Below are 23,900 nucleotides of genomic sequence, written 5' to 3'. Positions count from 1 at the left end.
AGTTGCTCTTCTCTGAATTGTTTTCCAAACTCTCAACATCTTTTTTTGTGATAAGGTGACCAAAATTGGTTGCAGTATTCCAGGTGTGGTCTCACTAGGGTTTTAATCCTGGAATGAAAATGAATGCTTCTATTTGACCACAGATTTTTCAGCTCTATTTAAAGGGTTCGTGCACAATGTCCGTTAGCAAGCTTCAGCAATAATTCTGCATTTTAAGGCTTTCCTGCCTTAAACTCCTCTTTTCAGCTTTTTGGTTCTCCTCCTTTTTTTTTTTAAGCAATAAAAGCATCAGCAGCTTCTGGGGTCACGGCTGGCAGATCTTGCTGAGGGTGGTACTTGTGGAATTCCCTGACAGGGAAAACAAGGGAACAGAGCTTGTAAATAAGTAATGGGAACTTTCCCCGATGTTTTTCCTTTTGAAAGCACTGAAGGAAAGAGGGGGGGGGGAGAAACACTGCAGAGGAGAGGCAGAAGGAGGTTGGAAAAGTAATGAATTCAGGAACTGGCAGGCAAGAAATCCACCAATGGTTCAGAAGAATCCATTTCCATGATCGGCAAATCTGATAAGAATAACAGAATATTAGTTGGAAAGGACTATTGTCCCTTCTATTGGAGGTCTTCTAGTCCAACCCCCTGCTCAAGTAGGAGACCCTATACCAGTGGTTCTCAACCTTTCTAATGCCGTGACCCCATAATACAGTTCCCCATGTTGTGGTGACCCCCAAGTGGGTGTGGCCACCAATAAGAGGGAGTAGGACAGCTAGGGAAAAGGGAAAAAAATGGCAGACAACCCCCGTGAAATGGTCTCAAAAGCAGGTTGAGACCCTATACCAATGATGGCGAACCTTTGAGAGACCAAGTGCCCAAAAACCACCCCGCCGCCATCCCCACTCTGCACCATGCCCCACCCGCAGGGCCACCCACCACTTCCACGGCCCGACGCAGCAGATCGCTCAGGCAGCCCAACAGCGCCATGGTGACCACATCTTCCACCCATGTCCCACGGCATCATCTGCCCGCGACGGGGTGCAAGGGCGGAGTCTTGTCTGTGCTGCCAAGCTGCCATGTCCTTGGCTGCGCTGCTCCGCATGGGCCACGCCCAGGGGCAACTCTTCATCGAGGGGGCTGCTCGTGAGGAGTGGGCTGCAGGGGGAGATGGGGCTGGGAGGACAGCACATGTGCCCACAGAGAGGGCTCTGAGTGCTGCCTCTGGCACGCGTGCCATAGGTTCACCACTACTGCTCTAGGCCATATTTCAGACAAGTGGCTGTTCAGTCTCTTCTTAAAAGCCTCCAGTGAAGGAGCACCCATGGTCTCTGAAGGCAAGTCCTTCCACTGGTTAATTGTTCTCACGGTCAGGAGATTTCTCCTTAGTTCTAGATTGCTTCTCTCCCGGCTTAATTTCCATCCATTGTTTCTTGTCTTGCCATGCTCTTCAAGTGTCTTTTCCCCGTGCAAAAAATTTAGCAGAGCCAGCTAAACCCTATAGCAGGTTAGCTATCCCTCTATATCCACAGAGGGTAGTATCAAGAGCACGTGAAGTGTTAGTACCACTTTATTCTGCATGGGTGAGGCCACACACTTGGAATATTGCATCCAGGTTTGGTCAGCCCAATATAAAAAAGATGTTTGAGATTCTAGAAAGAGTACAGAGAAGAGCAACCAAGATGATTAGGGAACTGGAGGTGAAGATATATGAAGAACAGTTGCAGGAATTGGGTATGTCTAGTCTAGTGAAAAGAAGGACTAGGGGTGACTGGGTAGCAGTCTTCCAATATTTCAAAGGTTGTCACAGAGAAGAGGGAGTCAACCTATTCTTCAAAGCCCCTGAGGGCAGGACAAGAAGTAATGGATGGAAACTTAACAAGGAAAGATCCAATCTAGAACTCTGAAGAAATTACCTGACAGTAAGAACAATTTATTTTTATTTATGAGACTTATATACCGCTTTAAGTGCAAGCACTCTCTAAGCGGTGTACACCAGTAACCAATGTATATATATATTTACATTGCCCCCAACAATCTGGGTCCTCATTTTACCTACCCCGAAAGGATGGAAGGCTGAGTCAACCTTGAGCCGGTGAGATTTGAACCGCTGACCTGCTGAACACAGTCAGCTAAAGTGGCCTGCAGTACTGCACTCTAACTGCTGCGCCACCTCGGCTCTTACAATTAATCAGCGGAATGGCTTGAGTATATAAGGATAGCTTTGATTCCATCATGGGCCATCCTAAGATGAGGGTGGCTCAGGACACTGGGCCCCAAGAGAGGTTGTGAGGAAGGCTATTTCTCCTACACCAGTTTAGATGTGGAGTAGCACCTGCATTCTTGATGTTGCAGAGATCTGTAGTACAGACAAGTGATAGCTGATGTTCTTAGCCATCAGCCACAAACTCCTAACTTGAAGTGAAATGAGATTTGAACTAGCGTGAAGATTCATACAATTCGTGCATAATGTCAAATTATGTCAGAGGCGAAAAAACAGGTCCAAAAGATGTTCCAAATTATTGATTTATTGCTAAAGCCACTGTGCAGGAATCTTCTCAATTAGCACATGGTTAGAACTGGATAAGGGTCAACAGTATTCAAGTGTGTGTGTGTGTGTGTGTGTGTGTGTGTGTGTGTGTGTGTGTGAGAGAGAGAGAGAGAGAGAGAGAGAGAGAGAGAGACTTATTTTTCTTGTGTCTGCATAATCATTCTAAGCTGATGCCTCATTTAACTCCTCCCCCTGGCCCTGCCAGTTCTTGTCTGAATATTAATAGTGCTTGAACTATTATTTACTGTTACTTAACATTAGATGGTAGAAAATGGAAGAACTAATTAAATATCCTCCCTGTTGCAAAGAGTGATTTTGTTGAGGCTTTCAGCCAACAACTAACTAGCTTAATCTGTTCCATACTCCATTCTTTTTTGTTGTTGTTCGTTTGCTTTCCCATCTGATATTCAGTATTCTGGGTTTATGGGGAATGCTTAATCTTTATTGCCCTGCTTCTCCCTCCCCCCCATCTTTTAAGTTGATGCAAAAAACATTCTTTTATCTATTATGTCAGATTCCCAAAGAGAAGGCTCAGTGGAAACCCTGATTTGATAACTTTCCGGATGCAAGGATTTGTGCTGGACACGTGTCTTTTTGCATGTGTGTTCATTTGCAGCTTGTAATGCTATACAGGTAGTCCTTGACTTACGACCACAACAGATTTTCCATTGCTAAGCAAGGCAGTTGTTACACACCCAACTTTACAGCCTCTTTTTTTGGCCATGAAAATTACTGCAGTCGTTAAGCGACTCTGGCTTCCGTCATTGACTTTGCTTATTGGAAACTGGCTGGGAAAATTGCAGATGCTGATCACAAGAACCCAGATGTTGCAACCGTTGTAAATACATGCAGGTGTCAATTTTGATCTTGGGATACTGCAATGGTCGTAAATGTGAGGATGGGTCGTAAATCACTGTTTTCAATGCACTGTAACTTTGAACGTCTCTAAATCAGTGTTTCTCAACCTGGACACTTTTAAGGCATGTGGGCTTCAACTCCCAGAACTCCACAGCCAGCAATGCTGACTGTGGAATTCTGGGAGTTGAAGTCCACATGCCTTAAAATTGTCAAGGTTGAGAAACACTGCTCTAAATGAAATGGTTGTACGTTGAGGACTGCCTTAGTTTAGCCAAGAAAATCCTATAGAAAGAAGACTTTCTGAAATGACTTGCACGGCATCATTTGGGCGCAGACCTTCCCTAGCTAGGGGCCCCAAACTCCCCGTGTCCTTTCAAAAGGGAGAGACTAGCATTCCCACCAGGTGCAAGGCGCATGGCTTCCTCATCCCCTCCGAACGGGTGGTGGGAGGCGGTGGCTTTCTCCCTGGGGGGGGGGAAGAGATCGTGGCTGATGGGCCTTGTGTTTGTCTTTCAAGCTGATCAGTGGCGGTTCGATTGTCAGTGCCGAGGCAGTATGGGATCACGTCACCATGGCCAACCGGGAGTTGGCGTTTAAAGCGGGAGACGTTATCAAGGTGCTTGATGCCTCCAACAAGGACTGGTGGTGGGGACAGATCGACGATGAAGAGGGCTGGTTTCCGGCCAGCTTTGTAAGGGTGAGTAGCTTTGGTTTTTCTCTTTTCCCTCCCCTTGCTCCGTTGAGCTGGCTTCTTCATAAGCAGGTGTGGCTGGGCCCAGAGCTGGTGGGGCCAGCCCAAAGGTGTCATTTTGGTCACTCCCATCTATTGATTATTTGAGTGTATGGTATATCCTACATGGACTTGCAATATGTATTAACATTTCCCCTAGATTAAAAAATGCAATAAAATATAAATGTTAAAAAGATCCATGTTCAAATACCAATGTCTAGCTCAGGGGTCCCCAACCCCCATGCTGTGGACTGGTACTGGGCTGTGGCCTGCCAGCAACCGGTCCACACAAACAAGCAAAGCCCTATCCGTGGTATGCAGGCAGCACACAAAACCACACACTCTCTGGTCCATGCAAAAACCTTTCTTCACGGAACCAGTCCCTGGGGCCCAAAAGGTTGGGGGCTTCTGGTCTAGGCCATCCAACCATTGAGGCACAGCATCGTTTATATGGAAAAAAAAATCAGAAACTGGGCCAGTCTATGCCTCAGCTTACAACCAGTCACCTTGTGATTTACAGTTTGACGTGGGACGCCCGCAGTCACACTGAGGGGAGGATGCTATGCCCCATTTATACAGAGTGTCCCAGCAGTTGCCGTGTGAGGTGTAAAGCCTACTCAGGGTTGCCCTTTGCTGGCATGGTAGCTCAAAGCTGGACACCCTTTATGTGGGGTCATTTATATGTCTGGACATCCAGTAACCCATTTGGTTTTCCATCAGGAGTCTGTGTTAAAGTTGTTGGGAAGATGTTGGGCTTCCTGGATTGGAACCTTCCGGCTGATAAATGAAAAAGGTTCCTGATAGGAACAAGTTATTCATAATTTTTTGGGTTTATTTTATTTATGAGACTTATATACCGCTTTAAGTGCAAGCACTCTCTAAGCGGTGTACACCAGTAAGCAATGTATATATATATATTTACATTGCCCCCAATAATCTGGGTCCTCATTTTACCTACCCCGGAAGGATGGAAGGCTGAGTCAACCTTGAGCCGGTGAGATTTGAACCGCTGACCTGCTGAACACAGTCAGCTAAAGTGGCCTGCAGTACTGTAGGTCACCCCTAAATTGTACAAAATGCTAAAAAAATTAATTTTTGCAAATGGTTGCAGCTGCTACCACATTGCAACTGCTTGCAACTGAAAATTGCATCTGCTAAGCAAAATCTTCCAAGGGGTCTTGGGGTGTGCACCAACTGCTGAGGGCATCTGTAGCCTTTTCCTGGACTGGATTCACACTTGGCAAAAGCATAGGTTTTGTGGCAGAGGTTCATCTTTTCACAAGCAAACTGGTGATGACCCAGTGGCTTTTGAAAAAAAAAAATCAGATAAAGGCAGTGAGACAGAGGTACAAATGCTAAAACCGAACCTCTGTGTGTAGGTGCAGCCTATCTTTGAATCAGCTACCTCTGACAAAAAGCAACATCATTTACCAAACTTGGGATTTAAACTGCCTTCTGGCTGACATTGTGAGAAATCAGGTGATGAAATGAATGGATGTTTGGCCTCCTCCGTTATATTTTTCTAATGTTCTTACATAATGGAGAAACCGGGCTATTTTCTGTTTTGCATCCTTTCGTTTAGAAGCATGCTCTGCCCCATTTCTGTATTAAATCAAATAAATAAGAGAACAGTTTCCCCCAAATATGCGGGGTTTTTTGCATTTTATATTATTTTTTAAAAAAATTAAAACTCATTCTCTACGGTTTCACTATAAATTTTGAACTTCAAAATTCGGGGATGCCAGATTCAAGTTTCTGTAATAATGGAAAACTGCAAACATGAGACAAACTCTACCATTAGGGAATATAAGATTTAAAATGTTTTGAATAGGTCTTATAATTGTGGAATCTTTCTTCTTGCAGAAATCTGTGTTTGTTTTGGCTTTTTTTTTTTTTTTTTTTTTGCTGTTACTTATCCAATCGGCGTTCTATTTTCCATTGGCTGCAGAAATAATCTTTGCAACAAATTCTAATATTTGTTGTTCAAATGACTTTTTACTGCTTTGTTATGCTTTTAATTTTTTAAAACTGTGCTTCAATGGTTTCTAGGGAAAACAGACTTAAAACTACACATATTCCAGGGGTATAAATGGTTCTCCTCTGTGCATAGCACTTTTGATCTACAAGTATTCATTCTGGATTCTGTTTCTCAGCTATACATAGAGAAAATTGCAGGCAAAGGAAATAATAGACACATGCAGTCCACTGGTATTTAAACAAAGCTAGGAATAAAACTCAAAGCTAGGAATAAAACTCAGTTGGGAATGAGATTCAAAATGTGACTTAAGAAGTTCTCTTTATAAGCCAACAGATTTTTCTAAACAACTATTCTTCCAAGCTAGTAGTTAGAAAGTATGTGTGTGGGGGGGGGAACAGGAGACTTGCTGATTTTTTAAACAGGCTCACACTGATTATTCAAGTGCGCTTATTTTCTTAGTCAATTATTCTCTCCTGTTTTTGAGGCAGCGCTTTAATAAATATTGTGGCAGATTGTAGGTGGCTAGCTGAAGCGGACTGTGGCTCAGTGTGAACACAACCAAATCTGGAATTTTGATCCCTGAGCCTTCCTGGGTAGAAAAAAATATTTCTCAAGAACCAGCTTCAGAAAGATTTCCTTAACTAAGAATCTGGAGACATGATGGGAGACAGGAATACCAAGCCATAATATGATAAGCTGCCTTGCCTCTCTTTGGGATTGCATTTGCGTGAATTCGTTCAGATTCATTATTGATCTCCTGTCCAGTTGATTCCAACTCTAGGGGACAATGGTCCTCTCTGTTTCTTAACCAGCATTGACCGAAGCCAGCATGACTATACGCTGAGGCACACGGAATGCTGTTATCCTCCCATTGAAGTGGTACCTATTTATCTAGTCGCATTTGCATGCTTTCGAACTGCTCGGCGGGCAGAAGCTGGGGCAAGTAACGGAAGCTCACCCCGTTGCATGGTGCTTGGTTTTGAACTCAAACTCTCAGCTTTCCAGTTGACAAGCTCAGCATCTTTAATCACTGGAGCCATCACGCCCCCCTATTGACTGAGTATGTGTCATCAGATCATTGTCAGTTTTTAGCAAATACGTGGAGAGGCTTTCTCCATGACAGTCTGTCCCTAACTTGATTTTTCTGGTCTTCCAACAGTATACCCATTGCCTCTGTAACTGAATCCATCTACTTTGCTGCTGATCTTCCTCTTCTTCTAGGTGGGCCAAACAGCTATAAGAAAATTAACAGCCTTGCAGGGAGGACAAAATACAAATTCTCTCTATCTTGCTACCTCTTCATCCCTTTTTGTATAGGACCTTTAAATACATTTCTTGTACATACGTTTAAGCCTTCAAGACAACAGGGGTGAGTTAGCAATTAAGACACTGGGCTTGTCGGCTAGAAAGCTGACAGCCCAGGTTCAAGATCTGAGCTCCATGCCACCGGGTGAGCTCCCAGTCTTTGCTCCATCTCCTCCCAACCTAGCAGCTCGTAAGCATGCAAATGCAAGTACAGTAGTGGCCAAAATTGTGGAAACCTTTTGGGGAAAGTATATTTTTGAGGTTTGATGGCTAATAACACCAACTTTATTTTTGGAGTAGTACCATAAACTTATATATCAATGGAAAGATAATTTAATCAAGAATGTAATGCAACATAGTTTGTTCAATTATCTGTACTGTATTCTGTGAAACGTTATAGCCAAATAACCAGAAAAAGGAAGCACAACTTGCTTAGGTCGATATCGGGTAGCTTTCCTTCATCTGACTGTAGCCAATGAGTGTGAGTGTTTAGAGAGCCAATCAGCTGTCATCTTGTTTTGGTCATGAGCCAATCAGATCACAGTGGGATTCAGTTATTGATGTCACGTATTGAAGCTGAGAGGAGGACATTTGTCAGTGTGTTATGTGATCGCTATCAAGTTGGTTGGGCTTTTTTTGTGTTCTTTCATTTAGTGAGCTTGTAAAATGTAATAAAATTAAAGTAATGGTGCAAAGAGTTGACTGGTTGCCCAGAAAGCGATGTCGAATAGTATTATTAAGTGAACAAGGCTACAGTTATAAAGAAATTAGAAGAAAAATTGTGGAAACTTAACCAAAGGTGGCATTCCTACTGTACACTTTTCCCAAAAGGTTTCCACAATTTTGGCCACTACTGTAGATAAATAGGTACCACTTCCGTGGGAAGGTAATAGCGCTCTGTGATGTCATACTGGTCACATAACTGTGGAAATATCTTCGGACAGCCCTGACTCAATGGCCTTGAAATGGATATGAGCATCCCCCCCCCCCCCTTATAGTTAGCAACGACTAGCAGAGTAAAATCCGCAGGACTTCTTCAAGGTAATAGGACAATGCAAACAAAGAAAAAGAAAGTATACAATAATGGTACATGATGTTCTGGCTATGAGGTGGAGCTGTAAGAGCAGTTAGGAGGACTTATTTAGATAGAGACACTTAAAAAAAAGCAGAGTGGAGGATAAACATGGAGAGTTTCAAACAATGTACACCTGATGTCAGGTGAAATTAATATTCGTTGAGCTTCAACTCAGAAGCGTTATCTTTTCACTGATGATGGAAAGACTTAACAATGCTGAAGATGCCTTGGAATAAGGATAGAAAAGCAGAGAGGAGAATTCACAGGCAGAAAGAACAAGAATGAAGGTAGAACTGCCCTTGTCTAGGTCCAGGATGGCCATAACCAAAACAAGGGTAAATGAAAAGGTGATTTACTTCTTAAAAGTCACAGGAGCAAGAATAACATCTAACAGAGTAAAAACCACTGAATTCTAAAATTTCCTAACATAACCTGATTAAAACTATTCAGACATAATCTTTTGAAACCCTCAAAGGTGGCTGCTTCTAAGTGAACCATTTACTTACTTAGTTTCCTGTGATTTTTGTGTATATCCAAAGCTTGCAAGACCTTCTCAGTTTGGTGGACTAAGGAGAAAGTTTGTATTAAAAAGTCCTTTTCTATATCTTTAACCAAGCTATTGAGTTACTAGCCCACACAAGATGGCTTCTGAATTTCTTTCTATTTAGAAAAAAATATATACATTTTGCAAAAGTATAAATCAGAATTAATTCATGGTTTCCATAAATTTCAGGATTCACTAATAATCAAAACCATTGTTTTAATAATATTTACAGTGTATAGATATACTGTTGATATACAGATCCAATAAAAATGAAGTTGATTCTTCTGTGTGCTTAATATTCAGATTTGATCTATTTTTTTTTAAGAACAAGAATTGGCTATATTTAGTATGCCATTTCACAGCCATTAAATCATCAAGGAACTTCCACTGTTGAGCAATTATTAATTAGCTGCTAGAAGTAAAAATATAAAAAGTTCCTTATTATGTAATTTAGCAATTACTCTCCTTGAAGATGTGTAATAGTGGGGTGCATTCTGCTCTTTGATTAGAAAGGAGTTTTACTTTCCAAAACAGCACACTTTTTCAAATAGCTAATCTACCCCTATATTGACAATTCCTCCAACTTTTTGTTGAGTAGTTGTGAGATGTTTACACTATTCTTAGTGGAATTAAGTGCCAGCTGTATACTATCTTTCACCTTAGCTCTGATGTAGACCACAAAAAACCATAGTATGCCATTTCATATCTTTAATTTGGTTTTATTTGGGGCCTGTATCTTAAGCTTTTTTAGATCTACAGGAATGCATGGATATATTTCAAGTTTCCTGAAATGTATAGGTAATCCTCAATTTACGACCACGATAGAGCCCTAAATTTCTGTTTCTAAATAAGACAGTTGTTAAGTGAATTTTGCTCCATTTTGTGACTTTTCTTGGCACAGTCGTTAAGTGAATCACTGCATTCATAAGTTAGTAATAGGGTTCTTAAGTGAATCTGGCTTCCTCATTGACTTTGATTGTCAGAAGATTGCAAAAGGAGGTCACATGATTCCAGGACACTGGAACCTTTATAAATATGAGTCAGCTGCCAAGCATCTTAATTCTGATCCCCTGACCATGGGGATGCTGCCATGTTCATAAAGTGAAAAATGGACATAAGTCCCTTTTTTCAGTACCATTATAACGTTGAACGGTCACTTAATGGACCATTGTCAATCAGGGACAATCTATAGGTCCTATACCAGGGGTAGGCAACCTTGGCTCTTTTATAACTCATGGACGTCAACTCCCAGAATTCCTGAGCCAACCACGCTGAGGGGAAGGGGAGAGGTTTCCAAGCTGAGCCATGCTGGCTCAGGAATTCTGGGAATTAAAGTCCACGAGTTATAAAAGAGCCAAAGTTTTCCCCATGCTGGCTCAGGAATTCTGGAGTTGAAGTCCAGAAGTCATGAAGGGGCCATAGTTCCCCCATGCTGGCTGAGGAATTCTGGGAGTTGAAGTCCGCAAGTCATGAAGGGGCCATAGTTCCCCCATGCTGGCTGAGGAATTCTGGGAGTTGAAGTCCACGAGTCATAAAAGAGCCAAGGTTGCCTACCCCTGTCCTATACTGTCAAAATTCCTTCAAGACCTAGGTCTCTCTAGGAACTTAAATACCATTTATCTTTGAAAGGTTACATGGGTTTAGGATTTTAAATCACAGTTCTCCTTTAGGTTAGTGTAGATAATAATCTTATCTAAAGATCATAAAATTAGTTCCACCTCCACTTTATACAAGCCAAGAACTAACACATTTACACATAACAGCTTATGAATCACTTAGCAAGTCTCTCTGAGGTATTGTCAGCAAAGCAAGGAAGCAAAAGCTGAAGTAGTTTCTCCTGAGTTTGCATTTTATACTCCTACAAATCTAATATTGAATTAATCATTCATCTCTTGGGTTGGAGGGCTGTTTATGAGCAGGAACCCGAGATCACATTATCTCCTCTCCAAGTGGTAAAATATTGTGTGACAAACATCTTGAGCAACGTATGTTGTCCGGAGTTAAATTTACATAGGTAAAATTTACATCCTCGCTTCTTTCGCAGCGTTGGCAATTTTTCCTCTTATATTCCAGAGAGCTGTGTGTGTGTAAAAAGAACCAATTTTTGTCCCAGAATTTTCTTCATTTTTATGACCTTTCCCACCTCTGATTATTTTTAGATTTATGATTAATTAATTAAAAAGGAGAAAGCAAGGGTTAAGGACTCGGGTACAATGGTAAGGATTGCATCACTGGAAGAACCGAAAGGCTAAGTTAGAGAGAGATTATCCTGGAGAAGATCTATCTGATTGCTAAGAGTTGACACATAATCATTTGATGATAGCAGTCAAATTGTTTTAGCAAAAAGACAAACAAGAGGACTAGATATTGATGGATTAGCAGTGGGGGAACCATGTTCCAGTAGCCAGGGAAGTTCAACATACCTCATAAGGTTGTTTTTGTTGGGCAAATGGAATGAAGACATGCTATGCCAAACTTCTTCAACAAAATGCACAGTATCAATCAATCGATCAATCATCAACCAACTAACCAACCAAGTAAGAAAACCATCCTGGAATCATAACCCTTCTAGAACTGTAAAGAGTCCCCCCAAATTGCAAAAGAATTCTTTTATATACTGCATCCAGTTTTGGTCACCTCAGTATAAAAAAGTTGTTGAAACTCTGGAAAGAGGGCAGAGAAGAGCAACAAAGATGATTAGGGGACTGGAGGCTAAAACAGACGAAGAACGGTTGCAGGAATTGGGTATGTCTAATCTAGTGAAAAGAAGGATTGGGGGTGACATGATAGCCGTGCTCCAATATTTGAGGGGCCACTACAAAGAAGAGGGGGGCAACCTATTTTCCAAAGCACCTGAAAGCAAGACAAGAAGCAATGGATGGAGACTTAACTAAGGAGAGAACTGAACTAAGGAGAAATTTCCTAACAGCGAGAACAAACAGCCAGGGGAATGGCTTGCCTCACTTAGCAGCAGAAAGTTTGGGCTCCGTCGTGGGCGTAAGCCGAGGACCACCAGAACTTTTGGACTTGCGAGATTCTGTTAAGGTAGCCCGGGAAAGCCGATACTCCCTCTGTCAGGTGGGGGCTTGGGCATCCTTAACTGAATTGATTTGCTATCCGTGATATTTTCCTTTGCTTTGGTGGAATCCTATCAAAAGGATAGCCGGCCTTGAAGGAGGTGACCCTTTCTCCCCCAACGTTTCAAAAGATGGCTGCATTCAGAGATAAGGATAAGCCAAGAATTATCTACCTTTCCAAAACCCCCCATCTTCCAAACTCCAGTGCACTCAGCAAACCTGATAGGATTTGGGTGGTTTCTTGCTTTCCTAAGAGTGCTGATTTTTTTGCAAGATTGTGGTGCTCTTGATTAGGCCATATTTCAGGGTGAAGTGCTTCTATTTCATCCTAGGATTTCTGTAGGGTTTTTTTTAAAAAAAAAGTGTATTTAGAATCATAGAGCTTGGGGGTGGAAGTCATCTAGTCCACCTCCTGAACAAGGCAGGAGATCTCATACCATCCCGGACAAATGATTATCCAGTCCAATCTTTTATGATTTTATTTGAATTAATTCGAAGTGCAGTGTTGTGGACCCTTATTATTAGCATGGTTAGATACTGTGAGCAAACTTAGTTTTGGCAGCTTTCTCTCCCTCTTTCTCCTGCTCTTCCAGTGGTGTTCCAAGGAGGGAACATTCATTAAAATTAAAACCACACTTTATGAGTGTCTTTCAGTCTAGCTCAGTTGTGGTATGTTATTTCTTTCTTTCTTTCTTTCTTTCTTTCTTTCTTTCTTTCTTTCTTTCTTTCTTTCTTTCTTCCCTCCCTCCATCCTCCCTTCCCTCCTTCTCCCCTTCCTTCCTTCCTTCCTTCCTTTCTTCTCTCCCTCCCTCCCTCCCTCCCTCCCTCCCTCCTTTCTTACTTCCTTCCTTCCCACCCTCCCTTCCTTCCTTCCTTTCTTTCCTCCCTCCCCTCTTCTTTCTTTCCTTCCTTCCTTCCCTCCTTCCCTCCCTTCTTTCCTTCCTTCCTTCCTTCCTTCCTTCCTTCCTTCCTTCCTTCCTTCCTTCCTTCCTTCCTTCTTTCTTTCTTTCTTTCTTTCTTCCCTCCCTCCCTCCCTTCTCCCTTTCTTTCTTTCTTTCTTTCTTTCTTTCTTTCTTTCTTTCTTTCTTTCTTTCTTTCTTTCTTTCTTTCTTTCTTTCTTTCTTTCTTTCCCACCCATGTCTCCAACAAGGTGACTCTGGGTGGCTTACAAATCATAGTTCAACTTAACTAGACAACTTCAATATTCAACTTCAACACAAAATTGCTGCAAGAAAAACGGAGAAATACAGGTAAAACCAATTGCCTATATTTTTTTTTTATTTATGCCCCAGACCAGCGGTTCTTAAACTGGAGATAATTACCCGAGGGAGAAATTTGGACATCTGCTGAGGATAATGGAGCAATTGATAATAGTTTATTTTAGTAAGTTGAGGATTCAGCTTGAATGTTTAGATGAAACAACAGAGAATCTAGTGAATTTGGAAGGAGGGGAGGAACAAATATTATTGACATTATTTATGATGGGGAAAAGGGTTGATTGAATCAAATACTGCCCTAGACTGCATTGCTCTGGGAAATCAATCTGGTGTTCCTGGTTCTTAAACCTAAACATATTAAATTTAATTAGAGCACCAATAAAAATGTCATTTATAGAACCTTTAAGAACTGATTTATTTAGTTCAGGGGTAGTCAACCTTGGTTCTTTTAAGACTCGTAGACTTCAACTCCCAGAATTCCTGAGCCAGCCGTGCTGGCTCAGGAATTCTGGGAGTTGAAGTCCACGAGTCATAAAAGAGCCAAGGCTGACTACCCCTGATTTAGTTCTTCCCTCTTAAAGCTTTAAGGCTTGGTACCAGAATCAGACATTCCATGGGCATCTCAAGAAGTGCAGCTCTTAATGTGTTTCAGAAAAAAAAAAAAATAAACACTCTAGAACCCCTCTGCTTTTTGGGGGGGAAGAGGCAGCGAAGTAAGAAAATGTGATAGTTTCAGACATTTCATATTTTTAAGGATAACAGTAATATATTTCCCTCTTTTGAAGATGTCAGGAAACCAGCAGAATATCGCAACCCGTTTTCACAGGTGGAACAATTTTGGAGAGTAAATTTGACATTTCAGCCCAGTTACTTCCATAGTGGGTTTCCCCAGATGTGTGACTTCCACCACTTCCAGTATAATTGTCTATGGATGAAGGCAAATCTACATGTCCCAGGATAATGTTGCAGGATCCAATCTGGGTCAGTCACTGGGACCAGAGGTTTAGTCTTCCGAGCTTTCCAGGATGCGTGCTGGAGCCCATCTTTAGGGAACTTCTCTCTCACCATAATGTGTGCTGTGGATTATTCTATGCGTAATATTTAAGTGGTGCCACACACAGCCAGGCACACATAAATACTACGCATGGAGCAGCACACTGCACATATTCTGGAGAGGTAGAAAGTTCCCTGAGCATGGGTTTCAGCACAAGTCTGAAAGCTCAGAAGATTAAACCTTTGTCCTGGGGACCGACCCAGATTGGACCCTGCATAACTGTCAGCCCTCAAGGATTCTGGGAATATTGCTGTATTGTTGCAGGGTAGAATAGCAGAATCTTGAAAGCCTGTTCAGGTTTTTCCCTGATTGTCAGATCTGCCCCAGCTTGGTCTTGTAGGAAAGAAATACTCTGGACTCTACGTGTAGCAAAAATAATTTTTTTTTACTGAAAAGCCAAGTGGTTACCGTAAAAAAATAAAGCCAGAACTGACGGTTTGGTGGGAAAGTTTCCCAGTTAACGTTCCCTTTTTCATTCCTCTTCCCTGTTATCTCCCAATTGTCCAGTTACATTTGGTGTTTTGGTAACTGGCAGGCTGAATCACCAGCCATTCCAGTTCCCAGCTTGTGGCCTTGGAGTGGTGAGCTGACATCTTGGGATGGATGGTGCTTAGTTTTGGTTTGCCCCTTCCCTCCCCCCCCCAGCTCCCTCCCCCTCCTGTAGTTCAAGGCAGACTGGCATCTAGTGAAGCAAAGCTGGAGGGAAAGGATGGCCGTCCTGACATTGACCTTATACTCAAGAAAATCAAAGCGTGGTTATCTTGAGTTTCTTTCTGAGTCTTCCTTCTATTCCTGAGCTGTTATCTTAGTCCTTCCACTTAACCTGTTATCTTAGTAGTCTCTCCACTTAACAACTCGTTCCTTCCTCCCTCCCTCCCTCCCTCCCTCCCTCCCTTAGCAGCTCTTACATGCCTTCCTCAAGGTTAACTCTCAGTTCCTTTATAATAACTCCATCATCGCCAGTTAGTTCAGCCCTAAATCATGTCATTTTTTTTAAAGCCGACAGACATACTGAGACGTGATTCAATTCAAGGGTCTCTGAATAATGCACCTTCCCAAGGCAGATAAATTTACATGGCTGATAAATTGATTAAGAGTATTAGCAGTGGGGGGAAAGCACTTTGCAGATTGCATACTATTGCCCTGTGCACAAGGTAGTCTGCTTGGTTTATAGCTTTGTGCAGTTTGTGAAACCAGCCAAATTTAGTGCATCCAGCAAATTCTGATTAAAGCAAACAATGGCCAAAACAGGCCTGCAGAACTTGTGGCTTTAGAGAACCAGCCTGGGACTGTTCAGCATTGAAATTCAGCCACAGTTACTTCCTCATCTTTAACTTAACCCAGAATATTTAACCCAAATGAAAACAAGTTTAAGAAATCCTGCTCAATACCCATTGCAAATAGAAAAAAAATGAAAAAAAAAAAAAACACAGACAAGAATCCTGTGTAATGCCCAGATTCCGCATTTCTTCACACTCGTTCTTAAAATAGGCAAGCAAAGGACAAAAATACTTTGGAATTAATAATTACTTATTAAAATAAACTATAAAAAGGAGCCCTGTTAATAAAATCAATTAATCCCCATCTGCATATGCCAAGCATCCTGTCTCTCACAAATACACAGTATATTTATACACACACACACATATACACAAATACACACATACACATTTCCTTCCCACCTTGCAGAAGAATAATACCATCCCAATCAAATGGCTGTCCAATCTCTTCTCGAAAACCTCCAGTGATAACAGAATAACAGAATTGAAGGGACCTTGGAGGTCTTCTAGACCAACCCCCTACTCAAGCAGGAGACCCCAGATAAATGGTTGTCCAGTCTCTTTTTTGAAAACCTTCAGTAATGGAGGACCCACAACTTCTGAAGGCAAGCCGTCCCACTGGCTGATTGTTCTCGCTGTTAGGAGATCTTAGCCTGATGAGCGGCCATGCTTTGGTCATTGACTAACTAATCTGAATCTAGTTTGGTAAACCATAGCTTTGTCGGTCCTTGCTGCAATGTCTGAATTGATACGTCCTGGATGTAGTTGTTGCTTTACCTATAGAAATAGCTACATTATGAATTTAAAAAGCTGATTTCTGAGAGAGTGGAGAACGGAAGAAGAAGATAATCCTTTCCTTGTTGCTATATACGCATGTGAGCTTAGTCATGCTGTAATGATATCACAGTTGCACCACCCACCCTTCGTATCAGTTCCCACAACCAAGTCCTACGAAGCAGCCCTGAAAGCTGGTTGCTAGAGCAGCCGGTGAAGAGTAAGCTGCTTGGTGCAACTTGCATGAAGGATTTTAATATATATATAAAAATAATGCAAATATTCAGTTCAATGTAAGGTTCTTGAGTTCTCAGTCTATTTTTTTTGGTCAGATGAGAAGTGATAAGCAAAGAGGTCTGCAGAGGACCTGCTGGTTCTGCATTATGGACTTTCGACCCCAGGCTTACAAATGTTTGTATACCCCTCTCTGCTCTGCTGTCTTGGATGCAAGAGGACATAAAAATAGACGCTGACTGTTCTGTTCTCCCTGGTTCATTTCTGCTTCATCATGCAAGACATTCAAACTGACACTTAGCTGTGTTATCCCAGAAAAAGTGCAAAGCCTTGTAATCCAAAGTTGTTATATAACGGAGCGGCTGAGAGATAGCACGGACGTCATTCCAGGGAATTTTTATTTAGGACGGGCTGTTTGTTTCACCTAACGCCCCAGCTTCCTTTAGTTCCAATCTGGCACAGCCTTCCAGAAACCACTCCAACCAAATCCACCGAGGGTCCAGATTCCGATAGATGGCAATAATGCTCAAACTTCATCTCTACCGGGAGCAATTATTCTCCAGAGCGTGCATTCATTCCTTCATCCTTCTGCCATAGCCTGCTTACCTCCTCCGTTTCAAACTTAGTTAAATTTCTTGATTGATTCTTTTTGGCAGCAGCAGTCACACCAATGGGGGGGGGGGGAAGAATGATCTCTTGAGGAATCTGAGATCCTCATTTACCATCTCCAAGAAGCAAACAGGAACCCATGAGACAGAGAGGGAGGGAGGGAGGGAGGGAGAGAAAGAGAGAGGGAAGGAGGTGAGGGAAGGAGAGAGAGGGAGGGAGGGGGAGAGAGAGAGGGAAGGAGGTGAGGGAAGGAGAAAGAGGAAGGGAGGGGGAGAGGGAGGGAGGGGGAGACGGAGAGAGGGAAGGAGGTGAGGGAAGGAGAGACAGGGAGGGGGAGAGAGGGAGGGAGGCAGGGAGAGAGAGAGAAAGGAAGGGAGAGAAGGAGAGAGAGAGGGAGGGAGGGGAGAGAGGGAGGGAGGGAGGAAGGGAAGGACAGAGGGAGAGGATGAGAGGGAGGGAAGGAGGGAAGGACAGATGAGAGAGGGAAGGAGGGAGAGACAGAGGAAGAGAGGGAAGGAGGAAAGGGAGAGAGAGAGAGAGGGAGGGACACAGGGAGGGAGAGAGGGAACACTTAAACAAATGAGGAAGTTGATTCTAAACACTAAGATACTTGTACAAACATAGTGTGAGCTAACAGACAAAAGATAATATAATTTACCAACCTAGTATGGGCAGCCTTCAACTTCTAACCATTCATTTAGTGACCGTTCATAGTTACAATGGTGCTGGAAAAAGTGACTTATGACCATTTTCCTCACTTACGATTGTTGCAGCCTCCCCAGGGTCACGTGATCAAAATTCGGGCGCTCGGCAACTGACTCATATTCACGACGGTCGCAATGTCCCGGGATCACGTGATCGCCTTCTGCCACCTTCTGATAAAATCCGTGGGAAAGCCAGATTCACTTAACAACCACACTACTAACTTAACAAGGGCAGTGATTCACTTAACAACTGTGGCAAGAAAGGTCATAAAATGGGGCAAAACTCACTGAACAACTGTCTCACTTTAGCAATGGAAATTTGGGGGTGAATCGCGGTTGTAAAGTCGAAGACTATCTGTATCTGCAACACCCACATGCACACAAACACACACACACACACACACACACACACACACAGCTCTTGCCTTCAGTTGTGTATTGTATTTTGGCTTCTCTCATCTCTCTTTATCTCCATGGCTGATAAGAGAAGGGCTGTGAATTTTGTGGCTGTTATGGTTGCCCTACAAAATCTTGATCTCACTCATCTCCACTGTTCAGAATCTGAAACTCCTTAAACATGATGCATTCTGTTCTCCTGGTCTCTCCTGCTCACAAGCCTTTCCAGGATTTTCTTCCTGGTGTCAGAGATGGTATCCACATAGGGTGGCTGATATAATAATAATAAAGTTGGAAAGGATCTTGGAGGTCATCTAGTCCAACCCCCTACTCAGGGAGGAAACCCTATGCTATTTCAGACAAATGGCTGTCCAGTCTCGTCTTAAAAACTTACAGTGTTGGAGCATTCACCGCTTCTGGAGGCAGGTTGTTCCATTGGTTAATTGTTCTCACTGTCAGGAAGTTTTTCCTTAGTTCTAGGTTGCTTCTCTCTTTGGTTAGTTTCCATCCGTTGCTTCTTCTCCTGCCTTCAGGTGCTTTGGAGAATAGCTTGACTCCCTCTTCTTTGGGGCAGCCCCTGAGAGATTGGAACACTGCTATCATGTCCCCCCTCGTCCTTCTCTTCGTTAAACTAGACATACCCAATTCCAGCAACCATTCCTGATATGCTTTAGCCTCCAGTCCCCTGATCATCTTTGTTGCTGTGATGGACTACAGTGAAGGGACAGTTTACCAGGAAGGCAGGAGCGAATCCCAGAAATGGGTGGTGATGGTGTAAGACAAGAGGCAGCATAGTCCCAAGCTGGCTCATGATGGAAGACCAAAAGATACATAAGATTGCATTAAAAGCCCAATCAATTATCACTGGTCCTTTCTCCATCAGTGAGACAGACAGCCACTAGAGCCAATCAGTGCTTGGCAGCTGTGCCCCGTGCTGACCGGCCTCGGTGGTGAGTTTTGGAATAGAGAGGTGCCTTTTTCAGACCTTCTTTCTAGGGCTGTGCTGAGTTTCAGATTCGAAGAGGATTCAGAGCACATGCAAATGCACACTTATAGCACCCATCAAAAACCCCTTAAAACGGTTGTGTTGTTTCCTGGGCTCACAAAAGTGCCTTTTGTAGTTTCCGCATGATCCTTGGGAAAGGTGCATCATTTAAGGTATTCTCAACACGTAGCAGGCGTACGCCTTGTTCATGCAAGTTATATTTGTCTGCTTAAATCTTTTTTTTTCTCCAGCATTAGGAGGGATGACTTCCCAGTTGATTAGATTTCAGCCCTGCAAAATAATTCTGCGGAATTAGTTTAACCTGTACATAACTGGATTTATTTGTGGCTTAATCAAAACTCCTGGGATTACTTGGCCCATTCTATTTGCTGCGGGAGTTCCCATTACACCTTAACCCTTTGTTGGGCCAGCTGGGCCAGAGAAGACACCGTGTGAAGAACCGTTGTATGATCTAGCACAGTGATGGCGAACCTTTTAGAGACCGAGTGCCCAAAGCCCACCCCCCACCCCCGTCCCCGCTCCACCCTGCCCACTGGGCCACCCGCCACCTGCACGCCACAGATCACCCAGGCAGCCCAGCAGCGCCATGGCAGCCACACCCTCTGCCCATGCTCCGCAGCATTATCTGTGTGTGACGGGGCGCAAGGACAGAGTCTTGTCCCCGCTGCCTGGCTACCATGTCCTTGGTTGTGATGCTTCATGTGGGCCGCGCCCAGGGGTGACTCTCCTCTGGGGAGGCTGCTGGTGAGGAGGGGGCTGTGGGAGGAGGCTGGGGAGATGATGCTTGTGCCCACAGAGAGGGCTCCGAGTGCCACCTCTGGCACCCATGCCATAGGTTCGCCACCACTGATCTAGCACTTTGGTTTTCCTTCCTGTAGAGGAGCCGTGTCAGAGGGCCGACCCTTCTGTCATATTTTTGCGTTGCATTTGAATTGTTTAGTTACTCCAGAAGTTCAGTCAAATTATGCCTTCTGAGATGAATTGGCTTGTCGCATCTCTTCATTAGTTATGCTGCATGGTAATATTTTCCAACCTCAGCAACTTTAAGATATGCGGACTTCAACTCCCAGAGTTCCCCAGCCAGCATACTAGCTGAGAAATTCTGCAAGGTGAAGTCCACAGGTTTTAAAGTTGATCTAGTAGACCAACGTGCCCTTCTGAGGATTGGGTCAAGTTGCTTAGATTGAGATATCAAACTTGGAATAAGAGCTACCGGTTTTGCCATATTTTGAATTGGTTGGTTTGGAGCACTGTTTCCCAACCTTAGCCATTGTAAGACATATGGACTTGAACCTCCAGGACTCCCCAATCAGCATTCTGGGAGCTGAAATTCACATATCTTAAATAGCTAAAGATGGGAAACTCTGGTTTTAGATCTATATTTTCTCGACCAGCTAATTTCCAGATGTCTGTTCTTCAATAAATGATTGTTAAGTTGCACACTAGTGGTACCCATGCTGATCTGAGGATTTGGAAATTGAGGTGTACACATCTGGAAGAAGCCCAGGCTGAGAAACACTGGTTTAGAGGATTCTCTGAGTACAACCATGGAGGTTTCTAGACAGTTTGACATGATGCACGATCTCTGCTAAGGCATTGCAGTGGCTCAACAGTCAAGAGGCTGGGCTTGTTGGCTGGAAAGCCAGCAGCCCACGTTTGAGTCCCGAGCGCCACATGACAGGGTGAGCTCATGCCTTCGCCTCAGATCCTGCCAACCTAGGCGTTCAAAAGCAGGCAAATGCAAGTAGATAAATAGGTACCACTTTGGTGGGAAGGTAACAGTGTTCTGTGAAGTCACTCTGGCCACGTGACCGTGGAAATGTCTTCGGACAGCGCTGGCTCAGTGGCCTTGAAATGGAGATGATAGTTGGCAATGGCTTAGCAGAGTAAAATCCGCCGGGACTCCTTTTTTTAATGATCTTTGTTGATTCAATAAAGTACCCTCCTATCAATTCTGATGTGCTAAGTTTAGAATGTGCGTTCTGACTCATCTCTGTCCCATTTCTATGTTCATATTTTATTTATTCTACTGAAAATATGTTACAAAAAGCCAGAAGGAGCAATGGAAATATTTTGGCAAAGCAACACATTTTTTGTTTATTTTTGGAAGGTCAGGCTGGGAAAGGAGGACTAAAACCTCCTTAAAGCCATTTCTCAAACACCTTGAAATTATCACTTTCTATATTTCTTTTTTAGCTTGTGCTGAATAGGGTTTAAGCATATTGTAAAAAAATAAAATAAAAAAATATCAATATAGCAATGGTAAATATGTGTATTGCATGAATGCACCGATCGTTTCCGATTTCATCCTTTTCCATGCATATCCATTTTTTTAAAAAAAAATTGATGTTTGGTCTTAAAAAGGACCATCTTGTCATTATTCCACTTCAGTTTGCAAATAATTTTTCTCGTGTTCACTGCCCCTTTAAATCGATCGTGAGAAAAATTGGTGGGTTGTCTCTGCGATCTCCCAATTCTTGACCTTTAAAGCTCTTCTGGTGCAGTAATAAAAAAAATGTTGTTGAGCAAAACATAATCAGCAGTTGAAAAAAGCAGAGAACACGAAAAAGGAGAGGGATGGAGATTTTTGCAAATTGAACGGATCACCATCACCGTTCCTAAGGTTAGAAACAATGCATCAGCAGCTACATATTTAACAATAGGCTAAGCTGTGGAAATGGAACCCCTGTCCATATCCCTTTCAATGCAGAGTATAATTTATGTTTCTTGTGACTTGAAGGCTGAACACAAATGAAGGAAAATAACATTTCCTCCATTACTGTCACCTGTTTGCTGTTTGAAGAACAGTCGTGCTATGCTGTGTGTTTAGAGCTGAATGCAGGAAAGTGTTTTTTAATGTTTTCTTAGTCCCTCCTGGTGTTTCAAGTTAAAATTGTTGGATATTTTCAGAGCAATCCTTCTGATTCTTTTTTTTTAAGAATTGTGGAGGAAGGAAAACAGGAGTCGACAAGACCAGGGTAAAAGAAACAAAGTCCTGGGATTAAACAGGTCTAAAAGAACTGGAGTTCAATCGAATTCATATTACAGGTGGTCCTCAATTTACAACAGTTCATTTAGTGACCATTCAAAGTTACAACGACACTGAAAAAAATGACCTATGATCATTTTTCACACTTTCCACCACTGCAGCATCCCCCAGGGTCACGTGATTTACATTTGGGTGCTTGACAACTGACTCGCATTTATGACGGTTGTAGTGTCCCGGGGTCACATGATCCCCTTTTGCAATGAAAAGAAAAGTCAGTGGGGAAGGCAGATTCATTTAACAACTGTGTTACTCGTTTAACAACTGCAGTGATCCGCTTAACAAAGGTGGCAAGAAAAGTCGTAAAATGGGGCAAAACTCAACACATTTCACAGTTAGCAACATAAATTCTGGGTTTAGTTGTGGTGGTAAGTTGAGGACTACCTATATTTCTATTTTCTATTTCTATTTTCCTAGAAATAACCCCCACTGAACTAAGAAGCTTATTTCTGACCCCGTCAGGAAAAAGTATCCTACTATGAGCCCCAATCTTAATACATTAAGGGACAGGCTCTGTTGAATCTTGTTTCCTTCTTATTGCATTCTTACTGGACCATATGAATTACTTCACTAAAACCACAATCTTTCCCAATTGTTCTGTGGGTTGACTCGCCAGTGGAAATCACACAGGCTAGCTCCACGGAGTAGAGAATGTATCAAGTCTGATTATCCACTATCTACAAAAATCCTGGATTTCTTTAGTTTTGCAATCAATTCTGCAAACTTGCGGGGCATCAAATTCATCCTTGAATAATGAGGATGTAAAAGAAAAATGTTGGCATGGCTGAACACTGGTCAGGTGCAAGCACCAGACGCATACATGCAGAGTTCAAACTAGCTACTTTATTGTTCTGTGCCTGTTTCACAGGAATCTCCCCAACTGGGTAACATTTGATTGGGAAAGACTAGATAAGGTTCAAAGGCATTGGGGTGGGGGTGGGGAAAGAGTATCAAACCTTGCCCTCTTTTGTTTACATAGCGAGTCCAGGCTAATTCCCTCTTAAGCCCTTCTCTCATCTCAGCTGGCTGCTCTCAGCATCCCTAGAAAACCAATGTAATGGGCTGGTATTGCCTTTGGTTACAGCTCTGGGTCAACCAAGAAGATGGAGTTGAAGAAGGCACAAGTGAAGTACAGAATGGACACTTGGATCCAAATGCCACTGACTGCCTCTGTCTTGGGAGAACCCTCCAGAACCGAGACCAGATGAGAGCCAATGTCATTAATGAAATCATGAGTACGGAGCGCCACTATATCAAACATCTGAAGGACATCTGTGAGGTAAGCCAGCCTTTTCTTGAATATGTTGTTTAAGAGTCACGTTTCGGGTGGAGATGGATTAGGGCAGTGGTTCTCAACCTTTTTAATGCCACGACCCCCAACTGGTCGTAAGTCAAGGACTACTCAACCAGTTGTAATTCGAGGACTACTCAACTGGTGCAGCACCGTTTGCAGAATGGGACTTTTGGCGGGCTCAGC

At 42.9% G+C, this 23,900-nt stretch overlaps 1 protein-coding gene across 1 annotated transcript in view; it reads left to right on the top strand.

The window, feature by feature from the left end:
* The first annotated feature begins 3,878 nt into the window (after nucleotides 1-3,878).
* ARHGEF9 (Cdc42 guanine nucleotide exchange factor 9) overlaps nucleotides 3,879-23,900 on the top strand; it is a 97,202-nt gene continuing 77,180 nt past the window's right edge. Inside the window, exons 1-2 of the mRNA XM_039368130.1 lie at nucleotides 3,879-4,091; nucleotides 23,508-23,702. Coding sequence (XP_039224064.1) covers nucleotides 3,966-4,091; nucleotides 23,508-23,702 — 321 coding nt within the window. The 5' untranslated portion in view covers nucleotides 3,879-3,965. The remainder of the gene's footprint in view (nucleotides 4,092-23,507; nucleotides 23,703-23,900) is intronic.

This window comes from Crotalus tigris, unplaced genomic scaffold (genome assembly GCF_016545835.1).
Source record: "Crotalus tigris isolate CLP2741 ecotype Arizona unplaced genomic scaffold, ASM1654583v1 scf7180000020640.449710, whole genome shotgun sequence".
In the NCBI taxonomy this organism is placed as follows: Eukaryota; Metazoa; Chordata; class Lepidosauria; order Squamata; family Viperidae; genus Crotalus; species Crotalus tigris.
This window is presented reverse-complemented; position numbering and strand designations above follow the sequence as displayed.